Source organism: Diorhabda sublineata, chromosome 6 (assembly GCF_026230105.1).
Source record: "Diorhabda sublineata isolate icDioSubl1.1 chromosome 6, icDioSubl1.1, whole genome shotgun sequence".
Taxonomy (NCBI): domain Eukaryota; kingdom Metazoa; phylum Arthropoda; class Insecta; order Coleoptera; family Chrysomelidae; genus Diorhabda; species Diorhabda sublineata.
Genome location: NC_079479.1, coordinates 29,605,385 through 29,621,273, shown reverse-complemented (window position 1 = coordinate 29,621,273; position 15,889 = coordinate 29,605,385). Strand labels below are relative to the sequence as shown.

Below are 15,889 nucleotides of genomic sequence, written 5' to 3'. Positions count from 1 at the left end.
ATGGTGTTTCAAAACCAAAAATCGAAGTGAGTTGATCGGTACACCACGTCGAAAGTCATACAAAATCATCACGTGCAAATGTTCATGATTTATTTCCATTTCTGACCAAGAAGAATGTTTCATTCAAGTATCTGTAAACAATTTGATTAGCACTCGTATGACACCACGTTCTCAGTACGTACACCATGAAAAATGTCAAACATATTCACTTCAATGTTGTCATATCTCAAAACTTAAGTAGCAATCTTCGTATGTAGGTGCTTATTACTTCGAACATAAATAACATAATCCTGTTAAAAAGTTTTCTGGTATATGAAAATATGAAGCCTCGCATTTGTATAACAGATGAAGTTTTTGCATAAATAAGAGAATGTGGAGAGTAATAGCGGCGATAACAATAAAAAATCTATCCGAAAAGTTTTTAACAAATTAAAGCCTAATTAGACAATACTTAACAGCTGCCCATGTCCATCATAAACGTCATTTGAGAATATGTATCTGATTGAGTTGAGTTAAATGTCGATAAACCCGAGGCAGATCCTTTGTAGGTCGTGGAATTTAGTGATGCGTAGCCGAAGGGTGAGTTTCCTCTTTGGTTTTTGATGATAGAGCTAGTCTATTTGAACCAGATAGTTGCCATAGGCCAAGATACGGTTGTAAGTAATTTAAGTGAGTGGAAATGGGATTCACATCCGTTTTTGTTAGGAGCTTAGAAAGATGTGATAAAAATATTCTTGTCAGCCATAATATATAAACTTTCGTGTCATGTGTAGAGGCTGCTCTGGTTCTCTATCGTGATGTAGGAAAATAACTGTATCGAAATACAATATTTATTTTTTTAAAAGCTCTATATGCAGATGTAAAGAGACTACTACGTTTCAGATTGGTACTAATGATGCGAAAGTATAATTTTCATGTTTCAGATGACAACGACGGAACAATATCGTCTGCACTTGACAGAGACACTGAGACATCAGCTGATCAAAGAGCTAATGCCGAACAACGTGTGATATTTATAAATAGGACCCAACCGCCCGTGTCCAAATTTATTAGTAATAGAGTATCAACAGCCAAATATAGGTGAATAAGTTTTTGTAGATATATCGTTTTAATTTTAGTTTTTTTCTGTTGAAAAAATACTTTTTGGTAAAGTAAACTATGTTTCGAACTATTTCGGTCTGTATCAAAATATAATTTGACATTGACAACCAGATTAACTACAACATGAATATCAAATAAATGTTGTTCTAATGGCAATAAATAATGTCTCATAAGTCTCGTCCATCAATTAAATGATTCATAGTTATACTGAAATTTATGAAATAGGATTCATCAGTGACAACTTTCTCATTCCTTTGCATTTGAAACATTTCTAAAAATTCTATTTTTCTTATATTTCAAGAATTTTTGATTCTTTATAATCGAATATGTCATTGTTTGTTATTGCCGTACTATTTTTGTATCAAATTGGTGACCTTTTGATCTCTTTTCTAAACACTGAGATGTCTGTCCTAGATAATGGCGGAACAATCATTACAAGGCTCTCATTTTCGTACGCATTCACTTCTAGTATTTCCGAGATCAAATGCTATTGCTGGAATTACAATGTACGAACTCATTGGTTATTTCGTTGTCAACCAATCAGTTTTCGACGACATTCCTTTATCATAAAACTATAAGAAGCAGCAAAAAAATGTCACATACCTTCTAATTAAAAATTTGTTTTATACGTAAAACACGAAACTCTTTCTTAGTGATAGTTGTAATCAATTAATATTTGTTGGAAGAAAACAAATAACGAGTTGATTAAAACACCTACTATGGAAGGAATCGCACACGTTGGGCACAAGAAACAGCCCACCATTGTATGCCATTTCATTAAATTTACAATTGTCCTCTTGTGTTGTGACTTCGCTTATTGGTTAACCAGTTTGATTCAAGTTGAAAGTTTCACTCATAAGTCAGTGAAACAAAACGATTTCGTGCATAAAACAACCACAAAATGCACTAAATATTACACTATCATCGGAATAATGCCCATGACGCTATAATGAAAATACCATGAACCTAAATGTGTAAAAATATAATTCACACTGTTTTTGAGTTAAATAACTCAATTCATTTCTTTGAGAAAACTATTTATTAAGCAAAAAAATAATTAATTAAACTTGGTTTCAATAATCCGACTAATGTACTCAACGAATATCAAACTATTAAGAACCCAGTATCCGTGTACAAGTTGCCCTAAATACTAAATCTTATTGTATAAAAAGCTATAAATAATAATAAAAATGGATATTTATGTTCGCCTAGAGTCAGATCAATATAAGATAAAAGTAATTAATCTGATACGTTAAGGGAACCTTAAGTGTCTAGTCGCGAATAAGGGACACTTGGAAGCACTTAACTATGAGGTTGGTTCCCATTTTTCTTCATAAAAATTATAATAAAAGTTCTATATAAACTATCGAAAACTATTTTTTTGTGGAACCATGTAAGTACCCTATTTTATTGTTGGTATGTTTTAGTCTTGTAAGATTCATACCGCTGTTCCTTTACGAACAGTTTCGAAGATGGGCCAATGTATTTTTTCTGATGATAGCCATGCTACAGCAAATTCCAGATGTTTCACCAACGGGCAGATACACCACCTTAGTGCCTCTTATTTTTATACTAACAGTGTCTGCCGTCAAGGAAATTATAGAGGATATTGTAAGTACCCGATATGGCAAATGAAAATATATTGAAATGAAAAATGTTGAATATCAAATATTTTAATATTTCGATACGTTTTGTATGAACATTAATATCATTTCACAGAAACGGCATAGAGCAGACGATGAAACGAATCACAGAAAAGCTGAAGTACTTAGAGGTGAAAATTGGGTAAATATTAAATGGAAAAATTTAGTAGTGGGGGACATTGTTAAAGTATGGAACAACACATTTTTTCCGGCAGATCTGGTGTTGCTATCATCAAGGTCAGTAACTGTTCAGTCTTCAACGTCATTATTTTTTTATTTTATTAATATCGACTTCCAGCAGTTCAACAATCAAAACCAACCATTAAATTTTATGATCCAGTAATTTTTCTTCTACCAAGAATTTATTTGCCTCTCAAATTTTCTTATATAATAATATTAATCGAACTTCCGGTGAGAGAAAAAGTCCTTTTGGCCCACCCTAATATGTATTTTAATATTTAATGTATTAATTCTACTCCTTTTGGAAAGTGTGATAGCTGACAAAGATCTTTATAATCTCTTTTGTTCACTCCCAGGAGTAGTGCTTCGAGAGAATGTGGTAATGAAGCAATGCCCCGACAAGACTCCCAGTAAATGATTCTTACTTAGGTTGCCACTTATAACAGATCTTCTTTGATTACAGTTTCCCAATAATACATCTCTGTACACGTAAACTAATATTAAAAACAACATTTGTATTGTTGAAACGTGTTATTCTTTATAAAATACATATCATAGTCTTCTGACTTATTTTCTTTGCTGCATATAATTTCCTGGTTCCTCCCTCTTAGTTCAAATGTTCTATTTCTTTCTATGGTTTTTAGTGAACCACAAGGAATGAGTTTCATCGAAACAGCAAATCTAGATGGGGAAACCAATTTGAAAATCAGACAAGCACTTCCGAGTACAGCCACTATAACAAGTACACAGGAACTAGGACAGTTGTTTGGTACCATAGAATGTGAGCCTCCAAATAAACATTTATATGAATTCAATGGTGTCATTAGGCAGAGGGGCAAATCGTAAGTAATAATTTGTCAATTGTTTATTATTTTGAATGTATTGTAATGTTTTTCTTATTTATTTATACTATTTCTATCGGTGTCTTTTACTTACTTAATTTATGTAAATACACTAGCTTTAATTGACATATATAATTTATTTAAATTCTTTGGCCAATTTTCTAATACGTAGTATTAACTAACCAACTTCGCTAAACAAACTCGTTTATATATCCAAAACGAAGTTCTTCAAAATTCTAGAAAATAACCAAAACCAATAAATAAAAACACCTTCGAAGAAATAAGTTAAAAAAATGTAAACAAATCGCCGCTGTAATAAAAATTTAAATAAAAACAAAGCTCAAACGAATTCCGCTTTCGACTTTCATTATAACCGGCTTCACGGTTCATGTCGGGAACGAGTTCGTAACACTATATAGTAATGGAAGAAGAAAGAACGGAATTTAACCAGGAGGGGAGGGAAACTGTTTGTTGCATCTATAGATTTTCAGTGATTTCTTTTTATCTTGTTTTTTAGACCTGAAGCTTTAGGACCTGATCAAATTCTTTTACGAGGCGCCATTTTAAGAAATACATCTTGGGTTTTCGGTATAGTTATTTACACTGGTCATGAATCAAAATTAATGAAAAATTCCGCACTTGCACCACTCAAGCGTTCTACTGTCGATAAGATGACCAACGTTCAAATTCTTCTTTTGTTTGGCGTACTCGTAGCCATGTGCTTAATTTGTTCAATATTTAACGTTTTATGGACCAATAACCACACCGACACTGACTGGTATATTGGATTAGAAGGTAAACCATCATTGCACTTTGAACTATATCAAACCTATTACAGTAAAAAAATTGTTAACCATAAAATCACATCAAAGTTTTATAACTATCATGATGACAAAAATTGTTCCTTAGACAATATACACAAAAATATATACAAAACTTAAAATAAAACTAAGTCGCGCTTGCCGAATCTTTAAAAGTAGCGTAATTCCGCTGAGATCTTAGCGTTCGAGATCTCCCCGCTTCGCTGTATCGAGGGAGATTGCTTAACATCATGAAAATGACGAATATGGGTAGGGGAAGGGGGTGTTATAGAAGGTAGAAAGGATGTAGTTATGTTGGTTCTTCCTAAACCCGTTATGAGGTTTATTGGAAAGTATTAAGGTAATTGCTTGCTATTAGGACATTAAGAACGATATAAAAGTAAAATGCCTTTGATTTCCCTGCATCAGATTTCGGTCAGTAACGGGTCGAAGAATTTTTGTTTTATTGAGAAATTTATTCGGTGAAAACGGTTGAAAGATGAAAAATGTAGATGAAAGTGTACCGGTATTATAGATTTTTGAATGCGCTTTTGGGATTTGACCGAAAAGCAAGAATCCGTTGAAAACAATTTCTAACTCAAAAAAGATGGGATTACCAAAAAAATACCGGTCTTGGAATGTTAAAGCCTGGAACAAAGTGATTTTCCATGATAAAACACATTCATTTGTACAGGGATATTAATAAAGTGTTATTAAATGAAATAAAAGCGACCTCTTCGACTAGATCCTATTCAACAGTCTTAAACACCCTTCTAAACAGATTTTTTGCTATTTTTTTCACAAAATTGGCAAGTCGTAGGATCGTTCTATTCGTGAAAACATTTGTTGAAAAGTTCCAACATGACTTTGCTCTGTCACAATTTGAAATTGGTCCAGACTTTCATCTAGGAAAATAAATTGAAAGCTCTTGATTGACCTGATAATCCACCAGATCTAAATCCAATAGAGAAATTTTGAAATAATATTATTATCGTTCATTTAAGATGAATTTCACTCTTAAAGTAAACATATGAGTATGGGTTGACAATTATGTAACGAAGGACATGTGTACAAAACTGGTGTAGTCAATGCCAAGTGTGTGTTGTTGATGTCATTTCTGCCAAATGAGGACGTACTTCACACTAATATATAGATTCTTTAATGTGGTTACAGAATATGATGAACTGAAATTTTACAAAAAATCATTCATTTTTTTATTTGTCATTTGTTCCAAATAATTGGGACAGAATCAGTAGTTTATTAAAATAACAAATTTTATTATTTATTTTTAGGCCAATCCAATAATTTATTCTACAATCTACTAACTTTTCTGATTCTCTTCAACAATTTAATACCAATTTCCCTACAAGTTACACTGGAAGTCGTCAGATTTATTCAGGTAAGTCACAATTCATTATATTGTTTGGTTTCTAGACTCATATTACTTAAAACAAGAGCACCATCATAGGTGTCACCCTGTAAACAGGAGCTGTCAAATGTCACAACTATAGAAGTGTTCATAAAAAAGAGTTAAATTTATTGCAGGCTATATTTATAAATATGGATGTGGAAATGTATCATACAGAAACCAATACACCAGCTATGGCACGTACTTCTAATTTAAATGAGGAATTGGGACAAGTAAAATACGTTTTTTCTGATAAAACTGGAACACTTACAAGAAATATAATGGAATTTAAAAGGTGCGCTATAGGTCCAGACTTATATACCATCTCTGAAAATGTTGAAGACTCCACTCTAGTTAAGGTACTTGAGTATTTATCACATTTATGTACAATATTCATTATTACTAAGTTATAATCAAACAAAAATGATAAGAATAAATGATTCCAATGTTTAAAAACTGTGAATTCTGTGATAGTACATAGAAAATACAAGAATCAAAGAAATAATATGCTTCAATTAACCTCCTTATCACCATGAACTTAACCCAATTGATTAACCTATGCTCAAATGAAAGGATATGTATTGAGGAATAATACAAATCTTTTTGTCAAAATAGTCATCTTAAATTTGATTCAAAGATGTGTTTCCAATATACTTAACAAACTGTTTACACTACCACTACACCAGCACTCTCAATTACATTGCCTGACGTGCGTTTTGATAATAAGTTATCATCTTCAGAGAGTGAAGTTTACTTTTAGTGTTGGTGTAGTGGTAGTATAAACAGTTCGTTCAGTATGAATACTACTAACCAGAAATAGTACTTTTCAAATTCATACTTTTCAGAATTTACGTAGTGACCATAAAAATGCAGCTTTAATGCGCGACATGCTCGTCCTTCTCTCGGTGTGTCATACCGTAATACCAGAAAAAACTGCTGACGGAGAAATAATTTATCACGCAGCTTCTCCCGATGAAAGAGCATTAGTATATGGCGCATCTAAATTCGGATATGTTTTTGAGAGTCGAACTCCAGATTATGTTGAAATAGATGCTTTAGGTACCAGAGAAAGATATCAAATATTGACAGTGTTAGAATTTACTTCAGCTAGGAAGAGGATGAGCGTGATTGTTAGGGATCCCAAAGGTATGTATTCAATCTGAGTGTACTTGTGGTCTGGATATATTGCATAGGAAGTTGAAAGGTGCCATGTCGATCAATCCTTAGTTGCATTAGTTCTGTCCTAAAAATATATCAATAATGAAATTAATTTGCAACTTTAAACTAATTTTTTTTAATAATATAGGCAAAATAAAATTATTTTGTAAGGGAGCCGACTCCATCATATATGAACGTTTAGACAACAATTCAGGACGTGAGCATTGTGAAATTTTATTACAACATTTAGAAAATTTTGCCAGCGAAGGTTTGAGAACACTCTGCTGTGCTGTCACTGATTTAAAAGAAAGTGACTATGAACATTGGAAAGAACTATATCACAAAGCTAGTATATCTTTACAGCATCGAGAGGGTGAGTAATTTATTTTAATATATAAGAAGTTCTGTTTTTTTTTGGGTGGCTAATTTCAGGAACTACTATGGGGACCCAATAATAAACGGTGGACGGATGTTTTGTTGTACACCGAACTCTTCACCCGTTCATTTTCCTCTGTTCTGTAATATACTGATTTTAAAAGTTATCATTCAATACAATAGAGTGATTAACCATAGTAAAATGACACGAAATAAATTTTAATGTTTATTAATTTTTCATTTTTTAGTCAGAAACCTTTACAAATATGTTTTATTTGTATTGATCCTTTTTAAGAGCCTTTATATTTCAGCTCAAAGTTTTTGTTCCTTCCAACAGCAATACTTTTGAAAGCCAGTGTAGTTGCCTACAATACTCTGCATATTACAGACACAGTTTCAGTTGCTGAGAAAGTCTTTTCCATCACAGATAAATACAAACCAAATTTATAATTAAAAATATCAATTGAGAAAATTATCACTTTATGTATATGAACTATTATATGAATTATTTCTTTCAGAGAAAATCGAAGAAGCAGCTAACCTCATTGAAAGGAAATTGAAACTAATTGGTGCAACTGCGATAGAAGATAAGTTACAAGAAGGTGTACCCGAAACGATAGCAGCTCTTCTACAGGCTGATATCAACGTATGGGTTTTAACAGGCGATAAGCAAGAGACTGCAATAAATATTGGTTATTCGTGCAAACTTTTATCGCAGGGTATGCAACTAATCATACTCAATGAAGATGGATTAGATGTAAGTAAATTGAGGTTAGGAATTAATCAATTTGCGTTAAACTTCTATGATCTGATGTAACAATTTGCAACATTTTTTGTCATTTTAATGAAGGAAAACATATAATTTACATCAGTTACTGCTAGACCTATAAGTTACCCCTTATTTAATATCTTCCAAGTGATGAATCGATCATTCTGATTGGTAACCCCTTCTTAACGTTCTAAGCTGGAGATACGTCTTTGTAGTTGAAAAAAAATATTTTCTTCAACATATTTCTTGTTATTTAAGTTCATCTTGACTCTATATAATCACAGATATATTACAAGTGTGATTATGTTTGAAAGACTACGAATTTTATTCTTTATATTCCTGATGCATTTTATTTGAGACAGAAAACAATTGTGCTCTATTTACGTGTAAGGAAACCGCTTTTCAGCTTTATTTCCTTTCTCTTCAATCATTTTTACTATAGAAAATTGAAAATTGTCCACGGCGGTAAAAAATTGTTTTAAATTATACATTAGTGAGTAAGTCAACTTCGTGAAAAAGATTATTCATTCATGCAAAGTTTCTATGACGTATTTCTATTGAAATACAATATTTTTATATTGTTTCAGAAAACTAGAGAGGCGATTCTTAAAAATTGCGAAGATCTGGGAGACAATTTAGGGAAACAGAATGATATAGGGCTTGTTGTCGACGGCAAAACATTAACCTATTGCCTCACTTGCGAATTGCGAAACGATTTTTTGAAACTATGCGTTTCCTGTAAAGTTGTTATATGTTGTCGCGTCTCCCCAATACAAAAAGCAGAGGTGAGCCATATTTTATTTTAACGAAAATAAATACAACTTAATTTTACAAGAATAATGGTGTTTATTTCAAGTCGATAGAATAAGAATAAAAAAAATTACAAAGTTCAGAAGTTGGATATATTTTATACCGAGGTCCATTTCAGAAGTTCTTACGTCATCAGCGTGTAGAAGAGCGACCGCTCTGTTTTACAAAATTTTTCTGGCTAGATTCATTTTTAACGACAAATAGTTGATTTGCGACTTGAAGTATTGATTTATTGATAAAAATATAGGTGGGGTTTGTTCGTGATCAATCCTCGTGGTAGGATTTTTAAATACAGTTATAAAGGATCTAACGAAGATCTCTGAAAACTCAGTTAAGTAGATAAGAAGGACACTATTCTTAAGCCAGAAGAGTATGAAGAAGTTCTGGGGAAACATGGAACCGTTTATCATGTTGGAGTCACTGTCCTGGTCAAAGATCGGAAATGCAAAAAAAACCGAACTTCACTGGCACTTCAAATTCAATCCATAAAAAAGAATTATGCTAATAAAAGAATAACAAGAAAACTTCTGGTCAAGGGTGAAGTTTTTTATAGAACTGAAACTTGTTACAAAACTAAAGTTTAATATGTCTCACATAAAACCAAAAGCCATCAAAAAGGGGGTTAGCCTTAAACCTGCAAAAATAAAGGATGTTGCCAAACTGCTACCAAAGCACATTAGACAAAGGTGGAGAAACTACGAGACGTTAAAATTTAATCGAGATTTAGAAAACCAAGAAGCCAAAGGTCTCAACAATGAAGCCGGAGACCTCAACAATGAAGTAGATGAAAACATTATTGTTGATGAGGAAATTGATACAGATATTGTGTGATCTAGTGTAACAATAAAGCCTATAAGTGAAGTAAAAATTACAATTAGTATAGTTTTTATAGCTCAATCCCCTTACAGCCTAAGTTTAGTTTTATTTCAAATCCCAATCTTAGTATTAGTATCCGACAAGTCCAAATATTGATTTTAAATTTTTGTAAATATTTATGAAACTATTTTGGGGATCTCGATCATACATTGTCTCTGTTATAAACTAAAAATTATTGTTTTTTTGGTGAAAAAATTAATAATTTCTTATGATTGGTCTGTTTGTGACAGTTTTTTTCCACTTTTCCGGAAGTTTCCTGAGATGAACTTGGCGGATTTTGATTCTAGGCGCTTCATATACTAATATATATTTTATATTGCTTTGTAATAGTAAGAAAATACATAAAGATTGGAAAATCCGTTTGACCTTTTATATTTACACCAATTCGTGTATCTATTCCATTGCCCATATAACTCATATCACTGGTAGGTGATATGATATGATCTATTGTTCATTTAGAATTGTTGTTTTAGGTAGTGGAGTATGTAACCAAATATACTAAGACAGTTACTTTAGCCATTGGAGATGGAGCAAATGATGTTGCTATGATACAAAAAGCACATGTTGGTATTGGAATATCAGGCGTTGAAGGCTTACAAGCTGCCTGTGCTTCTGATTATAGTATAGGACAATTCAGGTTTTTGTTAAGGTTACTGTTTGTTCATGGTGCCTGGAATTATTCAAGGTAATATCATTGAAAGAAGATATAATTTGTGTATTATCAAACTTGATTCATTATTTTTATTTCAGAATATGCAAAATAATTCTTTATAGTTTTTACAAAAATATCTGCCTCTATGTAATTGAATTATGGTTTGCCATTTATTCAGGATGGTCAGGTCAAATTCTTTTCGAAAGATGGTCAATTGGTATGTACAATGTCATATTTACGGCCCTTCCTCCTCTTGCGATGGGACTTTTCGATAAACCATGCAGTTCAGATAAAATGATGCAATTTCCGAAATTGTACAAACCCTCACAAAGCGGGGAATTGTTTAACATCAAAGTTTTCTGGGTTTGGATTATCAATGGTATGATACATTCCGCTCTTTTATTTTGGTTACCATTGTTGGCGACCCAAAACGATACTCTATGGTTAAATGGGCATGATGGAGGTTATTTGATACTTGGAAATTGTGTATATACCGTAAGTTCATTATCTAATTCAGTTTTTTAATTTGATATTAAACGAAGATATTGCACACTTTTTTAGTAAAAGAATAATTCAAAAGTTTAAATTAAATTTTCAATTGTCGAATCCAAATTTGAAAAAACAATACACCAATCAAAAGCAAGAAAAATTCTTGGACTCTACGAAATTCCTATAGAGCTGCTAATACTATTTGGTGATGACAGCATATCTGTTCTACCAAACAAGGGAACTTCTCAGAAACTGACAGAAAGTGATCTTTATCGCTTCAACCAAAACAACAGAACTATTTGGTTCTATGACTTCCGATTAATTAGCCTAATGAGTCAAACTTTAAAGATACTACTCAATACAATTTATGTATTTATGTCAAATATGAACACGATATTGACAACAGGAATTGGCCCAGTGATTGTCCGCGATTTTCTGATCCCTGGAGTGTTTTTAGAACGATAGTTTATCATCGATTTTATTAAGAAAAATTTTGGGCAGTCGGGTTCTCAGAGCTAAAAAATATATTAAGATGCCAGCAAAAATCATCAATTTCCCGTGATTTTCTGTTTCCCATGTTCCAGAGAATCGAGGACTTTTTCGAGGCTTAGGAGCAGTCAACATTTTTTTTGATCAGTTTAAAACCAAAATGTTTATTGTTTTTGTCGACAGGCATCAGAATAGATGATTGGGAATATTAATAATAAGGGAAAAAAACTAATAGAATAATATTATATTGGAAATTTTAGAGATCTCAAAATAAGACGATTGAAGGCAATTTACCTCATGACTTTAGGTTTAACGTTTAGGTCGGTCTTATCCATTATTATTTGACTATTCTAACTGGCGAAATCTATTTAAGAGTTTCACCAAAGTACTCTTCCAGATTCATTTGACGGTTTGCTATTACAATTGAGATTGGTAATTTCATGATGGAGCTCCACCTCATCAGTGGATTGGACGAGGAATTCATCATCCTCTAGATTGGCCCATTCATCGGACCTCAATAAGTGTGATTATTTTATTTGGGGGCGTCTGTTTATTCTTCTCCAGCTGATTCCCAGCATTGTGGAATCGCATTATAGACTGATGCGATGTAATGATCATCAATTACTGTTCATGAGAATTTTCTACTAACTTGAAAGAATATACGAATTTAATTACTAGAAAAGCTGAATTACAAATTGTCAAATCTTGATTATTTTGTAACTTTTTGAATAACATTGTTGAGAACACGTCTTTGGTTATTTTACTTTTTCTTGAAAATGATACCATTTTATAAAAAATTACAAGACTAAAAAAAAGTTTTAAATTGAATTATCTACAGTATGAAAATAATTTTTTAAATTAACTAACAAAAAGAAAATTTTAAGGTTAGGTCACCTCTTATTAATCTCCTAGAATGGTTACCGTTACCTAATGCCCTTAACAGTCTTACACCATGTGCCAAATTTGATATTCTTGAGTTGAAATGTTGCAAAATAATTAATTTTTTACGAAATTTTGGAACCTAATGTGAGGCCAATTATCTCCTTAGAGATGCAACTTGGTATAGAGGTGAATTACCCCATATCGCCATATTTTTTTGGCTTCTCTGTACGCCTACTCTGTCGCGGTTCTTATGTATATATTATTTAGATTATTATATGTATTTTTCAAGGAATTATGTAAGGAATACTATGTTTTAGTATGTTGTGGTGACAGTTTGTTTAAAAGCTGGTTTAGTTACCAATTCATGGACCTGGTTAACACATTGTGCTATCTGGGGATCGATCATGCTATGGTTTTTATTCGTCATCGTATACAGGTATGGTAAAACATTTGAGTAAATTTTAAGATAAATTTATAGAATTCTCGATTCATTACTTGAAAGAAATTTGCTGATATACCACTTTTATTAAAAGACCCAGTTCTTTTCAAATAGAATTAGTTAGAATAAAAGCCGAATAAAATTGAACAAAAAAGAGGCAACGACTCCATATATTAGACCAGAACCAGTGTTTACAGCTGATCTATTAATCCCACTCCTTTAGAGTCTAGAATGTAGGATGGCATTAATTTCCAGAGATCTGCGTATTCTATTCGAAGTGCTCCGACCAGAACCTTGTGATATGTCGAATCAACGAAGTGAACGGTTAAATATTCAGTCTTACTGGAGAACTACTCCAGGGCTAAGACAACCCATAGTGCTCATAATTAAATCATCTGAGAAATCTGAAGAACTTCTCGAGATATCTAGAAACGACATTAAATTATTAGTCGGTCTTTTGACAAATACCGTCAAATAATAGCTTAATACGATAGGTATAACAACCTGATTATTTCAGCAAAAGTCTTAGGTACCTCGAAGGAGTAGTGCTAACCCCTTGGGAAGTAGAACAAGAAGTCTCCTAAAAAATAACTTCATGAGATGCTATATATTTGTAGGTTTAGATGCAGAGCTGCTGGAAAGCCAAAACGACCCAATTTTATCAATTTAATCATATACACTGTCGTTGAATGTTTATGGTGTTACTAATTTTTTTTGTAGTTTATTTTGGCCAGCAATACCAATCGGATCTGTAATGTGTCGAATGTATATACTACTATTTTCGTCGAGTGTCTTTTGGTTGGGTGTTTTTATCGTGCCAATTATTACCGCTCTGCCAGATTTTACAGTTAAAATGTGAGTATTACCGATGTTTCTATTCTTAACAATTAACATCCACCTACCTTTTTAGCTACAACTCCCTTTACCACGAAATCCTACTGAAGTATTTGTCCTTTCACCTAATCCAATTCTATATTGTTAAATCTCCGTTGTTAAAAAATGTATTACTGCGTCCTAAATTTTTTTGTCTTTGGTTTTGGATCACTATATGGATATGGAAAGAGATACTCTGATGGTACCACACAACATTCCTATTAAGGCTAATCAATTTTTATTTATTTTTTTTACTAGAACAAAAACAAGGAAATCAAAATATTCCTTATATGTTTCTAATATTTTGCTACTTATTTCAGAGTACAAGGGACTATGTTTAAATCAATAACGGACATAGTTCGCGAAAACGATATAAAGAAAAGTGATCCTTCGATGTATAGGGGAGAGCCGAAAAATTCGTAAGTACCTTCGATGCATATTTTTCAAAAATGTGATTACAGTTTCAGTTTGTTCTTGAATGTAAATGTTTCTCGTCAAAAGCATGGCGCTTTTTGTTTAGGTTAATGTTACCAACGTTGTGGGAAAAACTATTCAAAATATCCCGGCTGGAATCGTTGTATGAGAAACGATTTTTTCGACAGTTCAATTGATAAAGGTACAGCAAAAGCTCATCACTAAAATTATAGTGAGCTACAGTTTTCTAATAATTTAATTTATTTTTATTCCCTACGAATAGTTTAAAATATCGAGTATCCTAAAATGACCGTTTCGCTTAAACGTGGTAGAATGTCGTTGATGTAACTTAGAATCTCCTCCTTTAACGCACGCGTGGTCGTGGCCTGTTGACATGACTTGTGAATCCAAATAATCTCATAAAAAGAAATCTAATGGTGTTGAATTACTCGATCTAGGAGGTCTATTCTGATCACCGAAACGAGGGAGTACTCGACCTGGATATATCTCATGCAATAATTAGTGTTGCTTGACCAGCTTCATTTTCGAAAAAGTACACCAAACAGTGACTTTTGATGCATAGTGACCAGAAATCAAATTCTGGAAACATGATGAAGAATAACATTGCAAGTGAGTTAACACGGAGTGAGGTTAGCTTTAAGCTAAATGATGCTCTGAAGTTACAAGGTTTTTGTTTAGAATTTTAAATTTAGTCTTTCGGCGCTTTTGGTGAGGTCCTCAAAGTCCCTTTTCATTTTTGGTCCCTAATTGTCCCGTTTTTGCGAAATGGTCCCTAAGTTCCTTTTTTTTTAAATTTTGCATCAAAGATTGTATGATTTTTTATATTATATATTTACCACATTTATGACTGCCAGATGACATTAAACACAAGTTGTATAATTGAAGGTGAAAATTATCACATTTAACTATTTTTGTTTTCTGAAAAAACTTTTAGTGGTTAGAATCGTCATTTACTCATCGTGTCATTATAAATATATGAGATTGCACATTCCTTACTAACACTTCCCTTGACCTCGATCTCAATTCCAAAGAAAATATGTGGATATGCTTAATAGGGACTACAAGAGTGATACGAAAAGAAAATAGGAAATTGAAAAAAATAATTATAATGTTACCGATCTGGGTTTTTTGTTTTTTGGTTAAAGTAATAAAGTGAATTGTTTCTTCTTCTTCATTGAAACGTTACTAAATACTGAAACGCAATTGTTTGGCAATATTAGTGTTTGCATACTTTTATCAATTTAACTGTTAAATTTCTCATATCCAGCACATTTCACTCCTAAAAGCAGTTTGATGTTGTTTTTAAGCAAGAACGGACGAAACTTGAAATCAAGATGGAACATATTATGCAAATATGCTACTTATTAACATGCTGTAGATGCCTGTGATTTCAATAACCTTTCGAAATTTTTTTTTATTTAAGAAAATCGTTTTCAAGCTTTACAGCCATGCATGGGCCTCTTTTTAAAGTCAACTGAAACATACAATCAAAAGTCGACTTATTAGAGTTAAAAAATAGGACCCATATATTGTTCAGTATATCGCTCTATTTCTTTTTTTAAATTTTGTTTAGCTACTTCTCGCATCAAGGAGGCTGAGTCCTTGAAATACTTTGTTTTCTTGGTTCACGCAATGATAAATTTTTTTTAATTATTATTAGATGCTGAA

General features: G+C 32.3%; 1 protein-coding gene across 8 annotated transcripts in view; it reads left to right on the top strand.

Annotated features, from left to right (window-relative positions):
• The window catches only part of LOC130446037 (probable phospholipid-transporting ATPase IA), a 55,965-nt gene that overhangs the window by 22,639 nt on the left and 17,437 nt on the right, over nucleotides 1-15,889 (top strand). For all 8 annotated transcript variants that reach the window (XM_056782020.1, XM_056782023.1, XM_056782019.1 and 5 more), the window contains 16 exons: nucleotides 924-1,080; nucleotides 2,529-2,712; nucleotides 2,821-2,981; nucleotides 3,569-3,766; nucleotides 4,284-4,561; nucleotides 5,859-5,965; nucleotides 6,112-6,333; nucleotides 6,820-7,120; nucleotides 7,281-7,505; nucleotides 8,026-8,264; nucleotides 8,864-9,061; nucleotides 10,436-10,647; nucleotides 10,713-11,109; nucleotides 12,792-12,910; nucleotides 13,634-13,768; nucleotides 14,107-14,205. In XM_056782020.1, coding sequence (XP_056637998.1) covers nucleotides 924-1,080; nucleotides 2,529-2,712; nucleotides 2,821-2,981; nucleotides 3,569-3,766; nucleotides 4,284-4,561; nucleotides 5,859-5,965; nucleotides 6,112-6,333; nucleotides 6,820-7,120; nucleotides 7,281-7,505; nucleotides 8,026-8,264; nucleotides 8,864-9,061; nucleotides 10,436-10,647; nucleotides 10,713-11,109; nucleotides 12,792-12,910; nucleotides 13,634-13,768; nucleotides 14,107-14,205 — 3,232 coding nt within the window. The remainder of the gene's footprint in view (nucleotides 1-923; nucleotides 1,081-2,528; nucleotides 2,713-2,820; nucleotides 2,982-3,568; nucleotides 3,767-4,283; nucleotides 4,562-5,858; nucleotides 5,966-6,111; nucleotides 6,334-6,819; nucleotides 7,121-7,280; nucleotides 7,506-8,025; nucleotides 8,265-8,863; nucleotides 9,062-10,435; nucleotides 10,648-10,712; nucleotides 11,110-12,791; nucleotides 12,911-13,633; nucleotides 13,769-14,106; nucleotides 14,206-15,889) is intronic.